This window comes from Pelobates fuscus, chromosome 11 (assembly GCF_036172605.1).
Source record: "Pelobates fuscus isolate aPelFus1 chromosome 11, aPelFus1.pri, whole genome shotgun sequence".
In the NCBI taxonomy this organism is placed as follows: Eukaryota; Metazoa; Chordata; class Amphibia; order Anura; family Pelobatidae; genus Pelobates; species Pelobates fuscus.
The window spans coordinates 126,124,613-126,145,511 of record NC_086327.1 but is presented as its reverse complement, the minus strand read 5'-3'; the positions used below and the strand labels follow the sequence as shown (position 1 = coordinate 126,145,511).

Below are 20,899 nucleotides of genomic sequence, written 5' to 3'. Positions count from 1 at the left end.
TTCAGAGTGGCTTACATTCTGGATTGGATAAAATGGTTCAGAGTGGCTTACATTCTGGATTGGATAAAATGGCTCAGAATGGCTTACATTCTGGATTGGATAAAATGGCTCAGAATGGCTTACATTCTGGATTGGATAAAATGGCTCAGAATGGCTTACATTCTGGATTGGATAAAATGGCTCAGAATGGCTTACATTCTGGATTGGATAAAATGGCTCAGAATGGCTTACATTCTGGATTGGATAAAATGGCTCAGAATGGCTTACATTCTGGATTGGATAAAATGGCTCAGAATGGCTTACATTCTGGATTGGATAAAATGGCTCAGAATGGCTTGCATTCTGGATTGGATAAAATGGCTCAGAATGGCTTACATTCTAGATTGGATAAAATGGCTCAGAATGGCTTACATTCTGGATTGGATAAAATGGCTCAGAGAATGGCTTACATTCTGGATTGGATAAAATGGCTCAGAGTGGCTTACATTCTGGATTGGATAAAATGGCTCAGAATGGCTTACATTCTGGCTTGGATAAAATGGCTCAGAATGGCTTACATTCTGGATTGGATAAAATGGCTCAGAATGGCTTACATTCTGGATTGGATAAAATGGTTCAGAGTGGCTTACATTCTGGATTGGATAAAATGGTTCAGAGTGGCTTACATTCTGGATTGGATAAAATGGCTCAGAATGGCTTACATTCTGGATTGGATAAAATGGCTCAGAATGGCTTACATTCTGGATTGGATAAAATGGCTCAGAATGGCTTACATTCTAGATTGGATAAAATGGCTCAGAATGGCTTACATTCTGGATTGGATAAAATGGCTCAGAGAATGGCTTACATTCTGGATTGGATAAAATGGCTCAGAGTGGCTTACATTCTGGATTGGATAAAATGGCTCAGAATGGCTTACATTCTGGCTTGGATAAAATGGCTCAGAATGGCTTACATTCTGGATTGGATAAAATGGCTCAGAATGGCTTACATTCTGGATTGGATAAAATGGTTCAGAGTGGCTTACATTCTGGATTGGATAAAATGGTTCAGAGTGGCTTACATTCTGGATTGGATAAAATGGCTCAGAATGGCTTACATTCTGGATTGGATAAAATGGCTCAGAATGGCTTACATTCTGGATTGGATAAAATGGCTCAGAATGGCTTACATTCTGGATTGGATAAAATGGCTCAGAATGGCTTACATTCTGGATTGGATAAAATGGCTCAGAATGGCTTACATTCTGGATTGGATAAAATGGCTCAGAATGGCTTACATTCTGGATTGGATAAAATGGCTCAGAATGGCTTACATTCTGGATTGGATAAAATGGCTCAGAATGGCTTACATTCTGGATTGGATAAAATGGCTCAGAATGGCTTACATTCTGGATTGGATAAAATGGCTCAGAATGGCTTACACTCTGGATTGGATAAAATGGCTCAGAATGGCTTACATTCTGGATTGGATAAAATGGCTCAGAATGGCTTACATTCTGGATTGGATAAAATGGTTCAGAGTGGCTTACATTCTGGATTGGATAAAATGGCTCAGAATGGCTTACATTCTGGATTGGATAAAATGGCTCAGAATGGCTTACATTCTGGATTGGATAAAATGGCTCAGAATGGCTTACATTCTGGATTGGATAAAATGGCTCAGAATGGCTTACATTCTGGATTGGATAAAATGGCACAGAATGGCTTACATTCTGGATTGGATAAAATGGCTCAGAATGGCTTACATTCTGGATTGGATAAAATGGCTCAGAATGGCTTACATTCTGGATTGGATAAAATGGTTCAGAGTGGCTTACACTGCTGGATTGGATAAAATGGCTCAGAGTGGCTTACATTCTGGATTGGATAAAATGGCTCAGAATGGTTTACATTCTGGATTGGATAAAATGGCTCAGAATGGCTTACATTCTGGATTGGATAAAATGGCTCAGAGTGGCTTACATTCTGGATTGGATAAAATGGTTCAGAGTGGCTTACATTCTGGATTGGATAAAATGGTTCAGAGTGGCTTACATTCTGGATTGGATAAAATGGCTCAGAATGGCTTACATTCTGGATTGGATAAAATGGCTCAGAATGGCTTACATTCTGGATTGGATAAAATGGTTCAGAGTGGCTTACACTGCTGGATTGGATAAAATGGCTCAGAGTGGCTTACATTCTGGATTGGATAAAATGGCTCAGAATGGTTTACATTCTGGATTGGATAAAATGGCTCAGAATGGCTTACATTCTGGATTGGATAAAATGGCTCAGAGTGGCTTACATTCTGGATTGGATAAAATGGTTCAGAGTGGCTTACATTCTGGATTGGATAAAATGGTTCAGAGTGGCTTACATTCTGGATTGGATAAAATGGTTCAGAGTGGCTTACATTCTGGATTGGATAAAATGGCTCAGAATGGCTTACATTCTGGATTGGATAAAATGGCTCAGAATGGCTTACATTCTGGATTGGATAAAATGGCTCAGAATGGTTTACATTCTGGATTGGATAAAATGGCTCAGAATGGCTTACATTCTGGATTGGATAAAATGGCTCAGAATGGCTTACATTCTGGATTGGATAAAATGGCTCAGAATGGCTTACATTCTGGATTGGATAAAATGGCTCAGAATGGCTTACATTCTGGATTGGATAAAATGGTTCAGAGTGGCTTACACTGCTGGATTGGATAAAATGGCTCAGAGTGGCTTACATTCTGGATTGGATAAAATGGCTCAGAATGGTTTACATTCTGGATTGGATAAAATGGCTCAGAATGGCTTACATTCTGGATTGGATAAAATGGCTCAGAGTGGCTTACATTCTGGATTGGATAAAATGGTTCAGAGTGGCTTACATTCTGGATTGGATAAAATGGTTCAGAGTGGCTTACATTCTGGATTGGATAAAATGGCTCAGAATGGCTTACATTCTGGATTGGATAAAATGGCTCAGAATGGCTTACATTCTGGATTGGATAAAATGGCTCAGAATGGCTTACATTCTGGATTGGATAAAATGGCTCAGAATGGCTTACATTCTGGATTGGATAAAATGGCTCAGAATGGCTTACATTCTGGATTGGATAAAATGGCTCAGAATGGCTTACATTCTGGATTGGATAAAATGGCTCAGAATGGCTTACATTCTGGATTGGATAAAATGGCTCAGAATGGCTTACATTCTGGATTGGATAAAATGGCTCAGAATGGCTTACATGGAAACGGTTACGATACATATAAGATGAAATGAGTGGTTTTATGTAATCAGTATACGTCGTGCAAGTATGTTCTAATGATGTATGGAGACAGCCATTCTGTGTGTTGCGTACACATGTAGTTATGTATATCAAATTTATCACATCACTACATATGTACACAACCATGGAAGTGTTTCACGAGGACGTGTAAAACCTGCCTGTTGTATTGTTATGCAGTTTACGTGCAGATGTTATTATTACATGTAGTCGGGTAATGCAGTACTATTATGGCAGGGCTTACAATTTGAAGTCCTATGCTTCTTGCCAGACTATAAAAGTAATTCACTACTGTAAGCCTGTCACCCGGGAGACCGAGGTTCGATTCCCCGACGGGGAATGCTTCTTCAGTAATGGAGGAGACTATATTTAAAAGAAGAAAAACTACCACTACAAAAGGACATAGTCTTAAATTAGGGACAAAGGTTTAAAAATATCAGGAAATATTACTTTACTGAGAGGGTAGTGGATGCATGGAATAGCCTTCCAGCTGAAGTGGTAGAGGTTAACACAGTAAAGGAGTTTAAGCATGCGTGGGATATGGATAAGGCTATCGTAGATATAAGATAGGGCCAGGGACTAATGAAAGTATTTAGAAAATTGGGCAGACTAGGTGGGCTGAATGGTTCTTTTCTGCCGTCACATTTTATGTTTCTAAGTTTCTACATACTCGCCTTGGGGAAATTTCTGTTTGCCCGGGCTAAATTCTTACTTTCCATTGGCAAGCAGAAGTTTTGTGCTTCATATGGGGTATGTGGACATTTAAACAACAATAATAACAACAAAGTGTTTAAAGGGATACTCCAGGCACCCAGACCACTTCTGCCCAATGGAGTGGTCTGGGTGCCAACCCCCATCACCCTTAACCCTACAAGTGTAATTATTGCAGTTTTTATAAACTGCAATAATTACCTTGCAAAGTTAAGTCCTCCTCTAGTAGCTGTTTACCAGACAGCCACTAGAGGGACTTACGGGTTCTTAAAACACAAATAGTGTTTTAAATGACGCTGGACGTACTCACGCTATGCATGAGGACCTTCAGCGTCACCAGAATCCCTATAGGAAAGCATTAAATAATGCTTTTTTTATAGGGAGGCCTAATGCGTGCGCGCGGCCATTGCCGGGCATGCGCATTAGGTCTCCCCTGCCGGTTGACGTGGGTGGAGGTAAGTCACTGAAGGGGTTTTAACCCCCTTTAACCCTAGCAACACAAAAAAAAAAGTTATACAGTAAAATGTAAACCAACCCTCTGCTACCCCTATTGTCATGGCAGTGTCTCATCCAGGTGTAGGTTGTTTAATACCTCTGTAACAGTAGAGTGAACGTCTACTTTACAAAACCATATTTAAAGTTATATAAAGCAAAGCATTCCTCAAATAATGTGAGTTGTCTATTTCTTTTACTCCCCGATTATCAATGCTGTTTTGCCCAAAATGGCATTAAAAAAACCTCCATTATTATTTAAATCAATTCGTATAATTGTATTATTAATATATCTGCAGATCCTTCTAACTTGCTTCTGCAAATGTCGAATGCTTTTTGCAGAAATTAGCTTCTCTGGCTCGTCCTAAACCTTAGCTTTCCTACGCTCTCGCAAAACATACAAATAGAAGTGGAACATTGGCATACTGCATTGTCGCAGAAACAGACCAGAGGGCTCCCTACGAGACCATTAAATCTAAACCTGCCACCCCCCCTTCTTCCTTTTTGTTTCCCTGGCACATTTGGCTCATGCGTCATTACAAGCCCTCAGGTGGAGAGGACATTATTCCAGATCCCAAGGTTAGGGCATTACCATTCATTACACACAAGCGTACTGATACATAGACAGCTCATCTCTTTCCCCCTGGATATCAGACACGCGCCTTGGCTTTCTAGTCCCACAGGCACTGAGAAAAGAAAGGGGGAAAAAAATTTGCTTGGCTCATCAAGGGCTCTTTATTGTTTTCTTGCCATTTGTGAGGTTAATGCATACAGCATTGACGTAAATGCACACGTCTCTGTTTTGGTTAGGATGCGAGACAGGCAGCTCTTAAGCTATATAGATTTCATCTGTTTCACCGCTTTTTAGAGAGACCCAAGAGCAGTCAGATTAAGGCAGATCTAACTAGGTGGATTAATTAATTTCCCTCTGAGTCATAAGACCACAGGTTACCTTAAGAACTACTGGGAAAAAAAGCCGGATGCTTCCTTTAACCCAATTATCCCCACTTCTCCATTTAGGGATATATTTTATTTTGCATTGGTCTAATCCTCCATGGTCTGTTTAATTTACATTTTTTTTGACAGCACTTTGCGTCAGATAATCGGACAGATTAACCCTTTCCAGACCTGACATGCAAACCTTCAGCCTGAGATGAGGCTTTTTCTGCCATTTATGACAATGAGATTATTATTCGGCATTGGGTGTTCGTGCAGCTGGCCTCTCTCTTTTCTCAAAACTGCCTTCAATTACTGACTGTACCATTTTAATGATCCCATTTACGAACTTAAAGGAACACTTAAGACACATTATTATTATATTGATATAGCGCCAACAAATTCCATAGCGCTTTACACATAAATCACTAAAACTTGCTGAAGGGCTTTACATGTCATATTTATATATTTTTTTGACATTTAATAAAAGTGTCGATTTCAATAGAAATCTGCATTTTCGTAACTGGGGGGTAGAAACATTAGAGCTTCCTTTCCCCACTTCTCAATGAGCTGAATTACACTGATCGCCCACAGACCAAAAGACGGGACGGCATTGCATAGATTGCAGACAGCAGTCTGCGATTTTTGCACAAAATATTTGTCTAATATACCTCCAAAGAAATGACTTGGTTATATAGCTGTACAGAGGCATGCGGCCATCAAGGCCATCAAGTTCAGCCTTTAATAATGCAGATAAAGACATGCATACCGGTTTGTTTGGTTTTTTGGGGGGTTAATATCTACTAAATGGTAAAAAAAAATTTAAAAAGCCAATGGAGTGTTTTTTTAACCCCTTAAGGACACATGACATGTGTGACATGTCATGATTCCCTTTTATTCCAGAAGTTTGGTCCTTAAGGGGTTAAACAACGACTTAAAAAGAAACGTTGCCGAACGCTTGTCTCTCACTCTACTTCTTAGATACCTATTCAGACATACTGTAAGCGCCATCATTTTTCAGAGCTCAAAACAAATACTGGCCCTGTTTGCTCTGTTATTCACTATAGTGAAAATTGAAAGTATGTACAGCGCAAATTTTAGACCACGATAGCCCAACTGAGGAAATTCAGCAATGGTTTTGGTTTAGGTATTTTGGCCTGATTTTTGAAATCCATTCTACATTTCTAAAAACACACACTATATAGACCAAGCATGTCAAGCTCAAAGGCTATCACAGGCCAAATGAACAAGGTGTAAGTTTATCAGGGTTGCAAAAAAGCTAAATCTTCAGTTTTCATAGAAATGTAGCTTTAATTTTGAAAAGTACAGTATAAATAAAACGGACACTGGATGTCCTCACGCTTGTAGGGCTTCAAAGTAAACAAAAGAGTGATATTTATTTTAAGGAGACGTTCATTTGCACATAACCAATGTTTCAGTCCAACTACCTTGACATATGAAGAAAAGTTTGGCAATGGGACTGAAATGGTGAATGTATGCTGCTGCACAGCTGTAAAAAAACAAATCATGTTATCTCGTTGATTTTGAAGTCATATGAGTGGGTTCTTCCCTTTGGCTGAGATCATCAAACTTGATCTCTGCCAATACAATGCTTTCCCATAGGAACGCATTTAGAGGCTATTGTGCATGTGTGACAAAAAGCTTTGCGGCTAATCAACGTCTCCATGGGGAGCATTCAGCGTCTCCATGCAGACCCAATCTAATACTCCCTCAATTTGATACACAGCCTTCTGTGGTCCCCCCTCCCACTCTAATACACTGCCCCCTCCCTCCACTCTAATACACTGCCCCCTCCCTCCACTCTAATACACTGCACCCTCCCTCCACTCTAATACACTGCACCCTCCCTCCACTCTAATACACTGCACCCTCCCTCCACTCTAATACACTGCACCCTCCCTCCACTCTAATACACTGCACCCTCCTTCCACTCTAATACACTGCACCCTCCCTCCACTCTAATACACTGCACCCTCCCTCCACTCTAATACACTGCACCCTCCCTCCACTCTAATACACTGCACCCTCCTTCCAATCTAATACACTGCACCCTCCTTCCAATCTAATACACTGCCCCTTAGTCTAATACACTGCCCCCACCCCGTCCTCTCTAATTAAATACACTGCCCCCCTCCCTCCCCCAATTTAATACAATGCCCAACCCTCAATTTAACACAGGACGGTTTCCCAAGCCCCTCTTCTCCTACCTTAAGAGGAGCCCTCTGTCCTCCAGTTCCAGCCTGCTCTCTGCTCTAGCAGGCCAGACGCTCCTCTGGCACTGTGAGCAGGTATGGAAGGGGGAGTGGCTGGCCTGCTCTGCAGACAGTCAGACACTCTACGCACAGTAGCGTCGACGCTGTCCAGCCGCCTGATATGACCACACACTGTATGCGCATATCTGGCGACCAGCGTGGACTAATGCTTAGCGCTCTTGCGGCTGTCAGAGCACGCAATCACCGGTGGGAGAGCAGACTGGAAACACAGCACAAAGTGAACCCAGGGCAGGTGGACCGCAAAGATACTCATTGTGGGCCGCAAGCTTGACATGCTTGATATAGACCATAACAAAGTGCATTGCGCCTCGTCGCCCAAAGACCTTTATGGAGATTTATATTAAGCAACATATAGGTTATAATAGATGCTGTATGTATTCTATACACATAAAAGTGTGACCTTTTTCAGGTTTTACCCAACCTGCTTTAACTCGACAACCCACGAATGTTTGTTTGAATGTGAATTTCAGTAAACAGCTCTCTGAGGAATGACAGATAGTGAAACACCCTCCTCGCCCATTATCCTGTGTTTCTTATTTTGCCTCTCCTATCTTACCCCTAGGGGTAAGGGTTGTGCATGTTGCTGGGTATTGTCCGTCTCACATAACATGTAGTGCCCCTTTAAGCGCGCGTGGCTCGCGGCGGGAGCTTAACAAGTATTGCAATGTACAGACACTTTCTCTATCGGCAGCTGCAAGTCGAGCAGCAGGAGAACCAGGTTGCCATAGAACCGGGGGTTGATTAGAATGCCTGGCTAACACCTTCCCAGCTGGAGCTGTCAGGACACACACTCTCCCTAATAGGATCACTGAAAGAGCTGGCGGTCTGGTCAAAACATGCGCCTACAGATATTGGTACTTGTAAATGAGATTAGTAGTCAAAGACTACTTTGTTTTTTCTTCTCTTTTTTTTGGTTGCTGTTTTTTTTGCTTTGTTATTGCTTTATTTATGACAGACTGCGATATGTCTCTGCCAACATTACCGATTACCAGCAAAACAGCGCTGATGTCGTTAAAAACCCCAAAATGGTTAACTCCTAATGACCAACGATAGTCTGTTCCATCTCAATATAGAGATGCTGTTAAGCTCCTCAGTACACTGTGTGTCTCATTCAGGCAAAAAGGCTCCAAAACAAGCATGCTTTTAGATAAATAACACATTTATAATGTACACGCTGAAAGCAACACGCGCAGAGCTTCTATTGTACAGAGAGAAGAAAGCCACAACCAGACCCCTTCTAGCAATGACGTATAACCCTATTGTTGAGGGAATACACATAATCATAAAGGTCCTGCAACAGCTGCTTTTAGAGGACCCTGCATGTAAAGAAATAAATGCAATCCCCCCACCCCCCATCTGGCCCCTCGCCATATTGGCATTCAAATAACCACTCCGCCTAAGGCAAATACGTGTCCGCAGTAAACTGATTCAAGAACAGGGCAGCACGCAGAATGGCACTAAGCTATGTAATAAAATTCTCTGCAAACTGTGTCCGCGTATATGAAACAGCCGCACAGCCAGGCTGAATAGCAAAACACATAATGGGTCCATAATCAGGTAAACATCATAAAATACACATAGATTGCTACATTGGGGTAATGTCACAAGAGCTATACCTCCTGGATGAACCTGCAGATATAAGTGATCACAAGCCAATAAATTTGCACCCGTGTGTGACATTTCACCCAGGCTCATCACAGCTTTGAACACCTAAAAATACAAATACTTAAAGGGAATTTCAAAACATTTGGAATAGAAATGGTAATGTATGTTGATATTCTAAACACAGGACTAAACGTGGAGCTTAGATTCCTATCACAGAACTCACTCTTGTATGTATCCACCATCTATAATCCACTTGTATGTATGGTTGTTTATATATAATATAGTCAAGGCTGAGAATTTCTATTCTGGCTTATAGTTACTAGTCTTTGCAAGCCTGGCGGGTCCGTGGTACACTAACCACAGACCCTCTATTTGACTGTGATTAGTGAAGAGTGGAAATTTTAAAGCAGATCTTTTTCTGCACTCAGGAAATAAATAAAACAAGATTCAGACACAGAGAGCTAAATAGAAACAAAGAGCTATTTAGAAGCGTCCACTCCTTATTATACACATGTTTTATGTCTTTATACTGGTAAGATTGTCTCTTTCCGGGCTTATTCTGGCCATTCCCTTTCCCTGAAATATCTCCTAATATTTACATCATCTACCGCTCTTCCAATTGGTAGAACACAGGTGTTTGAAAGTAACCGGTTTAAATTCCTTCATATTGACCAGAATTGCTTCTCACCTGAAGAAGAGAGGAAACATTCGAAAGCTTGTCTTTTTTTTTCTCCAATGTTTTAAATTTTTACTGAAGGATTTTAGCTTACAACTACAGATAGCACGTTACATGAAAGCTTGTCTTGTAATATGTATCCCTGCCTACTACAACGCTCTTGTAGATATTATTCATATATTACACACACACAAATATGACCAACATTTTGTGAAGAAACGTGTATGCTTTTCAAGTTATTGCATGGTGCACTTATCATTAGATGCTCTAGACCAGGGGTAGGCAACCTTCTAGTAGTACTGTGCCAAAACAAGATCTGAAAGTCCCTTGGCGTAGCGGTCCTATTTTTTTTAAATTGAGGTGTGTATGTTGCTGTATTGTGCTTGTGTTAATTATGGGTGCTGCAGTGGCTTTGTTGCATTGCTTTTTGTTTGTGGTATTGTGTATAATACCTATGAATAAGGGCTGTTTATGAGGGCTGCTTGTGGGTATGAGTGCGTGTATATGGATTGTCAGTGGTGTGTTTGTGGCGACTGTGTGTATGTTTGTGAGTAGGCAGTTTGTATTTTTAGGAAGAGGCATGTGTACATCTAGCAGTGTCGGTGGCTTCCCTCGGGTCCAGGCAGGCAGGTACAGATAAAGGGCAGGAGCTGTAATAGCTGCTGTAGGCTGCTCTACTCAAGTGTTGCAATGTGTAAATTGAGAATTGCCCCTCATCACCTGCAATCACAGCTCGCTTTGCACTAGAAAATATCTGAAGTTCCACTGGGACTCCTGATAGGCCAGATCCTGTTTGGCTCTGGCTGCATAGAGTGACGTTCAAAGGCACCTCGAGTGCCATGCATGGTACATGTGCCATTGGTTGCTGACCCCTGCTCTAGACCTTCTTATTACTTTTTCACCTTCCCTGTTTGCTGTTCCAAGTTTTGTTAGTGGAATTTGGCTTGCTATGGCCTATAAATTTGTGCAGTCATTATCAAGCTTGGTCTGAGGGCGTGGGTCTAAATACAGACACGTTCAATTCTCTTTCCTCCCCGTGTTGTGTGTATGGAGGGTCAGATTTGTAATTATCTATTGTGGCATTTATGATTGCCATAACATTAAACAACTTGAACTGCTTATTGATATGAATAGTGTAGTAAGGCTCAGATTATATCAGCCTTTTATATTTATACTTTGTATTGTCTTTGATTACATTCACGTGTTACTGTTTCACATGTTCTTTAATGCACAAACCCATCCATCTCTTACTCTTGCCTATCTTGATGTGCCAGTTTGTAAGTGAACCGACTGACATTTCCTGACGTCTATAGATACCCTAAAACCGATATTTTGTTACCAAAACGAAGATCCCCAGCTCTGGTAGAACTATGGCTCCTATGATGCTTTCTCTACCTTTAGGCTTGCAAAGCTATATGGCAGTTGTAGAACAATTTAGAACTTATCTTTTATCCACATCTGTCGTAATAGATGCAATGAAAAAAAATAGTTTGTGCAAGAAAAAAGTTGTTGTTTTTTTCTCAAGATTTGATGTTGAAGTTTTATTCCTACAGCGTGGGGTCTGCTGTTTTCCCACCCTTGCTTGGTATCACAGTCTCCAGATTATGATTAAACGATCACGTCATGATGATACATTAACCATTCAGAGCAGCTGAGCATTCAAAATAGAATCCCAAAGGTGTAATTTGTGTAAATTGTAATGTGACATTTATTATTTATTCTTGTGTGTGTGTGTGGAGGGCATACGCTTATTAACATGTATCATCAGATGTCGTGTAAGGAAATAGTCACGCTCTTTTTACGGTGACCTATGCATCCGTGTATATTACTGTGTAAGTCACTAGAATAGGCTCCTGCTCGTGGTTTAGCTGTGTCCCTCCAGCAGTGAGACATAAGACCTGCGTCTGTTGTAGGTCCATGCTTCATTAATCACTTGTCATACTCGGGCTCCCTTGTAGGCTTCTGCCGCAGCACCGCAAGATGCCCCAGTGCTCTGCAGGCAGAAACACTTTCTAATCCCTTTTGACGCACATGCTTACGTACACCATCCGGCTGATTTTCCAAGGGTGGGAGGCAGACTGCTTCTTTCAGATGCTTTTCTGAAGCAAAATAAGTCGGAAACCAAAATAAATGTACCTCTTATACTTCTTTTTTATTTTATTACTATACATTATCTACATTATTTGCTGTTTCTTTCATTATCTACATTATTATACAAATGGATGTCATAGGGTTGAACACAGAAAAATATCTAGATCTGGTATCTGATAATTAAAATACTTTGTTTACTTGCTTTGTACTAATATAACATCAGATTGGTTGGCGTTATTATTTATTTGATGGCGTGCGTGTGTTCTCCTTAACCCTTTCAGTCACAGTGCCGAGCAGTGCTTAGATAAGCACTTTTAGGGTTAATCTACCTGCCCCGATCATGTCTTTTTCAGTTATTTTCCATCCTTTTTATCCCGTAATGATGTGCGATTTTACTTGTTTCTCCATTCTACAATACAGAATTATAGCGAAAGCCAGTAGGTAAGTCATATAGCAGTTTGTCGGCCGGATGGAGTTGTTGTTGGTTAACCATGCAGTATTTTAGTATTTGGGAGTTTAAACAGGATAATATACTCTTAAGTGGCTGCATGACAGTGTTTATTAAAATGTTAGAGAGAAAAAGCCATTATCAGTGAAATTATGCCAACAGACTTTATACTTGCCATGCCGGAAGTCCCCCAGACAGCCACTATAGGAGGACTTAACCCAGCAAGGGAAATATTGCAGTTTATAAAAACTACAATAATTACACGTGCAGGGTTAAGGGTGATTGGAGTTGGAACCCAGACCACTTCAATGAGCTGAAGTGGTCTGGGTGCTTACAGTGTCCCTTTAAATAGTAAATCTCCACTATTTCAATCAGATTTGATTGGCGCAACTCTGCGCTTGCTATTTTCCTATACTGCAGGTACCCCCTAGTGGTTGTCTAAGTGACGGCAACTAGAGGTGGCATTGGGCAGCAATGCACACACACAGTTTACAGTGCTATGCCTGCAGGTACCTGCTCTAGACACCAGAGCCACTGATGACGATGGTGTCCCTTTAATGCATTTATTTTTTGCCTAATTAATATGGTGCGCAGAAAAAATAACTGTTTTGCAGAATGCTGCAGCCTAAACCAGCCTTTTTAGCTACGCCACCTCATGCCAGAAAGACTTCCTTATCAAAAGTATGCACACCGTCTCGGACACAGCAGTACTGATTGAGCAGTTTTTAATTCACAACCTAATGCATACAGTCAGAGAAATGCATACTATATGCCCCCAAGTGTCCTCTGCTTCTAGTGATGGTTGCTTTATACAGTAGTTCAGATTGAGTACTGTCAGTAGGCGAACTGTGTACATACATTTGATAAGGAACTATTTTTCTGGAGTGTGGTGGCATGCCAAACCACATAGCCTTGTGGTGCAGCATGCGGCAAAACATTTATTTTTATTAGTTTACGCAAAAGCTTTAAGATTTGAGCATGCACAAGAACACAGCATGTTAATGAGGCCCAAACGTATAAAATTAATTAAAGTTGTATTTGTGCCGGGAGTATCCCTTTGACTCATTCTCGGAGCAAGTGTTGATGGGTAGACAGTTCAACGACCTTGTGGCTAGAGTTGGCAAATCACTTTTGCCAATGCTGCAGCTAGGGACAGTATCATAACAGATCATCATTTCAATAACCATAGTGCTATTATTATTATTATTGCCATTTATATAGCGCCAACAGATTCCGTAGCGCTTTACAATATTATGAGAGGGGGATTTAACTATAAATAGGACAATTACAAAGAACTTACGGGAACAATAGGTTGAAGAGGACCCTGCTCAATCGAGCTTACATTCTATAGATCATTACCATGCTCAGAAAAGTTTTATATATAAATGCATTTTATTTTTAATTTATAAACCCATTGACATCTTTGCGAGTACCATCAAATAAAATAAAAAAACGTAATATTCAGTGACTCATGTTTAGTGCAGGCAATAGCACAAGGATTTAAAGCAGACGTGGTTTTGTTTCCCTGAGCCCCACGTACTGCATGTCTCTATATTTTGACAATGCTGTGTCAACTAGAGATCCTCAAGCTAATCTCTGCTGGGAAAAGGTTAATAGCAAGAATTTGGCTACAAAATTTCCAGCTGCAGCCCACTATATACTGGAGGAGGGAGGGGGGTGGGAGTTGCCCAGGACTGCATTGACGTCAAACCCTGCACAGCCACAGATGAGTGTCTGATACACAGAGATGGTAATTGAATTAGACAGGAGCCACCTAATTACAGAGTGCAGACACTTCATTGTCAGGAACCATTTCATTACAGATAAGGCGAGAGCGCTAAGATTTCAGAATATCGCTGCAGCTCCCGGCTATGACACACTCATTTCTTACTCACTGCGTGTAATTAGTCCCTTGAGATTCAGTCACTTGGTCTCCCTTAATAGTCGCAAAGTATCCTGTAAATGATGAGCAGAACTGGAGTAACCGTATAACACGTTGCTCATCGTGTGTCGTCATTGTCCGTAACTACGTTTTATTCTATAATACAACTCTTTACCATTAATATTACACTACGTAAATACTTTAAAACTACACTCTGTCATTTCCTGTTATACCCTATAACACAACCATAGTAAATTCCACTTTTGTTACCGTTTGAACCCGGGACCAGTTTACTTTTTAGAGACGGCTAGCTCGGAAATGTTTCTAAATTTTCAACCCTTGACATACTTTATTATTATATATATATATATTTATATTGTTTTTTCTGTTCTCCTTTCTTGCAAAATTTGCAGTTAATGTGTTGTTTTTTTGGAGAGGCAGGGCGACATTCACCCCAATGTTTTTTTTATAAATCTTTATTTTTCGTGTGGCAAGATGATAAACACACGTGTATGGCCACAACAGCCTCTACACGTCAATCAGTGCATAGTAAATACAGGCATTACTAGATTCTTTTCCCACACATTTTGTAATTACAATTGGTCTCATTGTTATAGTGAGTTAGTTAAATGAGGGTAGACCGTGAGGGTAGAAGACACCTGTCTGCTTAGGTCACCCCTTGTTTTATGGGGTCTTGAGTGGAGGGGAGAGGGTGGTTACGGCTAAGTCTGGATATTATTTCTGGTTCCCTGCCATGTGTCTCAAGGTTGTGGGTGTATGATGTGGCCCTTCTGCACATAGTCACCCCAATGATTTGAAACTACTAAGGAGAATTAGACTCTACTCGCATTAACACACATATCTGTACATTTGCTGGCTGTGTGACTATAACAATTCATAGTTAATATTCTTAAAACAGAACTTAATCATATTATGCATGACCTAATATCTGAATATGCTAAAAAAAAAAAAAAAAACATATACCGGTATACTATTTTTAGGATTCTGTACATGATATCTCATGTGTAGTTTTGGATATACTTCAGATTCATCAGTTTTCTTGTCCGTGGCTTGTACTTTTGTGCTGGAAAATGTGCATTAGTCTTTGCAAACTGAACACACACTGATCTCTAATGCATATATTAAATATATTCACCCAAGTGATGTCAACGCTGACTCAAATGTCACCATTTGCAAACTTCTACAGCCAGGAATTTGAGCTATAAACAGAAATTTCAAACATTTACTTAAAACTAAACATTTATAGCTTGGAATCTCATATAAACGGACTGTCACAAGTACAAATCTGACCAAGTATGGGCCAAATTTTCCTAGGAGCCTTCTTTTTATTTTTATTATCAATTTCGTGGCCTAAAATGAAGGAGGGGAGGGCACGTACCAGATATATGTACAGTCGCCTTATATAAGACTTACGCTGTCTCCATATCATTACTCATGAAGACATCTCCCAGCCTGAAGGTCTAATAGCTAATTTAAAAATTACACAAGACATGGATTTTAATACTCCGTTTCATTATATACCTTAAAGGGACACTATAGGAACCCAGACCACTTCATCGCATCGAAGAATTGTATTCACATTGTCAAAAGGGCAGTTTTCTTCCAAAGTTCTCAGTGGGATTGTATGCTTCGCTAAGAATGTTATGATATGTAGGCCATATTCACAAAGAGATAGTTTATTTAATTTTTTTTCCTGTGTTCTGAGTTTTTCAAATCCGACAGATACACATGCAATTGGATCAAGTACTAGGTATCAACATTTCCCTTGGGATCATCAAAAAACTGATTAATATCTGGGAATTGCTTACTATGGGTATTGTCACACAAAGACGTGTAGGGGATTGATTCTGAGTTAAATATGTAGGGTCATACAATAGAAGCAATAACGACAGTCGGTTGCTGGGGTGTAGAATGCCCCTCAGCTGTAACTCTCATCATTTTGTTGCCGTCATAGCATGGCAGTCCAACGTCTGGGATCAGGGAGAAGAAAGAAATTAAGATAATCTTAGAAGAATAATACAACTCTTATGCCCACCACTTCCTTTCAGACTAGACATAGATTTCGGGCTTACTGGGACTTTTTGTGGAATGCGGCTAAAAAACAGTCATAGGAAAGTAAAAACTATTCTTAAATCTGAAATGTATTATAAAATATAATAAAGATAGGGAATTTAGAAGGAAGGTTAACGAGAGTACCAACCACCTAAAAATCCCAAAAGTGGAGCGCTAAAATGGTAATGTATACTCACCCCTAATATTAGGGGTGTTTCGTTGTGAGACTCGGCATATACATGAAAAACAAGAGTGGGGAGGGAGGGGAAAAAAAGAAATGATCCAATAAGTGTTGTAGCTGCTATAGTAACCTTACGTTTTTCGATATTTTCTAAGCGCCTGTCTGTAACACACATCACCTTGGGTTATATTGTATTATAAAATATTTTGTTGGGGGCGGGGCCGGACCGCCATGCTAACCGGTCGCATGCAGGAGAGGCTCCGGAGAAACCGGGCCTTTTAAGCTACTTACTAGGGAATTTCGCATACAAATCGAGTCTCCAAGACACCCATGGCTGTGGGAGCGGCGGCAGACCCCGAGATCGGGAGTTCTGGCCATCTGAAGGGGGCACGGAGCTTCGAGGGCTGCGGCCTACCCGGGAGGGGAGCGTGGTGGACGGCCGCTGCTGCGTCTCCCTCTCCTGCTGCCACAGACTGACAGCGAGAATTGCTTGCCGGCCCTGTTTCCCCCCCCTTTGGACCGGGGGGGTCATCCCGGTCCCCACTGGGGAGTGCCTGAGACGGGCGGGGGCTGAGGCGCATGGAACACCCGAATTGTCTCACAAAATGGCGGCGGCTGAGAGCTCAACAGCATCTGCTCCTACACCATGTAGCCCCTCTGAACCGCGGTTACATCATCTGCCCAGCCGGAGGGCTTCAAGTAAAAGACAACCGCAGAATAATCACCGCGGTCTGGGTGAGTGAGAGACCCCCAGCACGCAATGGTTTTCCCTAGGTGGGGCAGAGTGCAGAAGGCGCGAAATGAAAATGTGCTGCAGCAAGTACCAGCCAAACGGACTTACACAACTACAAGAGCTGCACCCCCAGGACCATCAAGCCTGACAAGGGGAGACCTACCACGCACAGACGAGCACCTGTGAAGCTGAACAGCCATGGCGATAGATCAGTGTCCGAGGGGAAGGAGTCACATATGCCAGCACAGAGACTCTCACAACACCACAGGACACTGAATAAATGAGAGAAGCTACGTTACAACATCAGCTACCTAAGAGACAGTAGCTTCCTATTTACCTCTTACCTCTTGCCACTCAAAAGGCGCTCTAACATCCACTGTAGCCATGCTATTGTATTACTATGTCTAATGTTCATACCTTATAATACAAGAATGTGTCCAGCCCCGGTGGCCGCCCGCCTACCTGTTCTGCAGTGGTAATATTGAAGTTCAATCGTGTAATAATCTTGAAAGTCCACACTTACTTATTTAAGCTAAAATTTATATTCATTGTTATAAGCTTGCTGATCCCATCGTCTCATTGCATTAGATATAATAACTCGCCTGTTTACGTATCTGTAACCTGCATTACGTTAGTCTCTGTAGGAGTGCATAGAGCATGTAACCTGAAGCGATTACGCTATAATTGCCCTATAACTCGAATGATGGGCCAGCTTTTATTTCAAACACGTATTTTGCAATAGTTCATGTTGATGATGTCTTGGCAGGACATTAGAGTGTCTGTAATTCTTTGTCTAGCACTGTCATCTCTCTATGCATTAACATACTTGTCTTATATAACGGGTTACTTTAGCATGAACAATAACAAAAAAATTGTGCTGTTTTAACTGCATGCCATGGCACCTTGATGTTCAAAATCCGCCTGCAGTCGCTGTTGTGGCACTGCAAGAATTCATGTAATCTGTTTTCACATGCACAAACAAAAATAAAGAATTAAAAAAAAAAAAAAAAAAAATATTTTGTTCTAAATGTGTGTTCTCTCAAATTTTCCTGAAGGTGTTATTTTTTTTTTTTTTTTTTTTTTTTTTTTTAAAAGGGGCAGAATAAAATTGTTTTTCTGTACGTTTCAGGTCCTCCAAGCTGTTCCGTGCGTTTTACGTCCCATTTGTATCCAGTTGGCACACCTCTTATTCCAACTATACTATTCTAAAAGCCCGCAAGCCCAAACAGATGAAGAGGAGGAGTGGAGTATAGAGGAACACATGAACTGACTTAATTGTAGAAGATGACTTCATCCGGATCGTGGTTCTACATCCAAAGATACAATGATACGCAGTAATCCACAGCCCTGCTATACTACCAGAGTTACCTGTAAATGATTGTAGGCCTGTGTAACAGCAGAACATTGCAACTTTGTTTTCTTTGTTAATTCTGGTCTTATAATGCATTAGAACTTGAATTAGTACAAACAGAAAACGTGCCTCCCCAGCTCGTTCTGAACAAGATCTAGATAACTGCAAGTTGCCTGTGTATAAGGGTTATGTACCAAGATCCACCATGGGTTTTATATTGTCTTTTATGGTTGAAAACATCTCATGTGTATGATGTGTATGTCATGTATGTTAATTGTGTGTCTGTAGACAGAGGTTACTGTAAATGTTTCCTTCCAAGACGTATTTAAGAGTGAACATTTCCTAGCAATATGGATTATGGTTCATTGCACACTTGTCGGTTTCTGGAACTATCGTCTTCATTTCAGAAACACTGTTAAAATGATATCTTTTGTAGAATCATTCTTTCTCTTATCTAATTTCCTCCTGGCCCACTTTATCCCAGAAGACATAGCTAGAAAGTAAATATACGGCTGTATGATTATTGAAGGTGGCGCACTTGTTGCTGCACATGTTATATATTCTTATCTTTGACTGTGCACTGACTCAATTTCTGTCTTTTTGCCCATCAGACAGTGACACCTAGAACTCTATGGAACTGTCTGTCAATTATGTTGATCGAAAAACATACTTGAACTGGTCAAGTGAGAAAGGGCGCCCCCTATTGCATAACTATATACATATGTACAATGAAGTTATAAAACATAACCTTTAATATTAGCTGTGATAAAAAACTCCGATAGGGAGTAAGAACAAGAAAACAAAAGTAAACTTAAAAATGGGGGGGACAAATGTCCAAATGGGGGTAGATAAACTAAAGGTTCCACCTAAAGGATATATAAAGCTGGATAGAGCTATAAATCCCCCCAACCAGTATAGTGCGTCTCATCTGGGCAATCCCAGCTGGAATTGCAAAAAATGAAATTCAATATCGAATTAGAGTAGCCATTCCTGTAACCGCTCCACATACAACCTGTTAATATAGAGAGTGCTTGCTAATGGCAAGAATAATATATGATACACACTTGTAACAGGAGGTAACGATAGGAAGGCTTTCACAGAGCCAGTAGCTAGTAAATACACAGATACATTGTTGCAAATTGCATAGTATCCATAGTGGTGCTGTCACCAGGGGACGGACAGACAGAGTGAGGAAAAAAACGGTGAATATATACAGGGTCTAGTTGATAGCCAAAAAAGACCGGCTAGTAAAGTAGATAGCACAATCTGACCAACGATAGAAACCCCCGTAGTCACCTCTGCCCCTACTAGCCCCCGATCCCCTAATGAACTGCACAGGATCCTATGATTGCTAAACTAGCTTGCTGAAGTAACGAGATTCTAAACTGGTTGGTGTCTGGACAAAACTTGTCCCCCCTTTCTGCTACCTAACACGTGTTTCGGCGCTACAAAACGCGCCTTCGTCTGAGGCTTAAACAGTGAGTCATGGCATCGCGGGCTCCTTAAGTAGCCCCTTCAGTTTGATTCATACTGGGAGTGTGTACATCGCGATCACGCCGGGATTGGTTGATCGCGGATGAGGCCCCGCCCCTACTGACAACTCCTCCTCCTGCTGGTGTACGTCTGGTGGATCAACTGCAGTGTGTCAATTAACCATGTGTGTGCCGGTATCGCACAGACATGGAAAAAATACATGAAGCATTACACAATGTATCCACGCATAGAGACTCCAGCTATTTAATGGTTGTAGAATAGCAAACTGCCCACGAGAAATGACATAAAAGTTTCGGTAGAGTCCCCCATTTAAAGGGGTTTTTACTCAATCTGAGTCATGACACGGGCATGGATCTTTGCCCATTACAGCTATAGATTATATCAATGGAAATAGCACCATAGTATCGATGTTATATTGGTCCCATATTGGAGGAACTGTAGATATAAGCCATTGGATGGATATAATTCCTTGTAATGTGGCTCCATCTGGGTAATTGGGGTACAAAATAACCAACGATGCTTAGACTGATATTAAGTGAACAAAATAAAGTGTGTACAGACTAGGTAAATGATATATACATATGTACAAAAATTGAAGAATATATATGGTTTCCCTGTGTTATTTCTAATCGATGAAGGGGGTAAAGGTGAACCCTTCATTTAATCC

General features: G+C 40.9%; 1 protein-coding gene across 1 annotated transcript in view; it reads left to right on the top strand.

Moving 5' to 3' along the window:
* ALG9 (ALG9 alpha-1,2-mannosyltransferase) overlaps positions 1 to 19,391 on the top strand; it is an 81,723-nt gene extending 62,332 nt beyond the window's left edge. The window contains exon 15 of the mRNA XM_063436377.1: positions 18,517 to 19,391. Within this exon, the coding sequence (XP_063292447.1) occupies positions 18,517 to 18,640 (124 nt within the window). The 3' untranslated portion in view covers positions 18,641 to 19,391. The remainder of the gene's footprint in view (positions 1 to 18,516) is intronic.
* Positions 19,392 to 20,899: the final 1,508 nt, after the last annotated feature.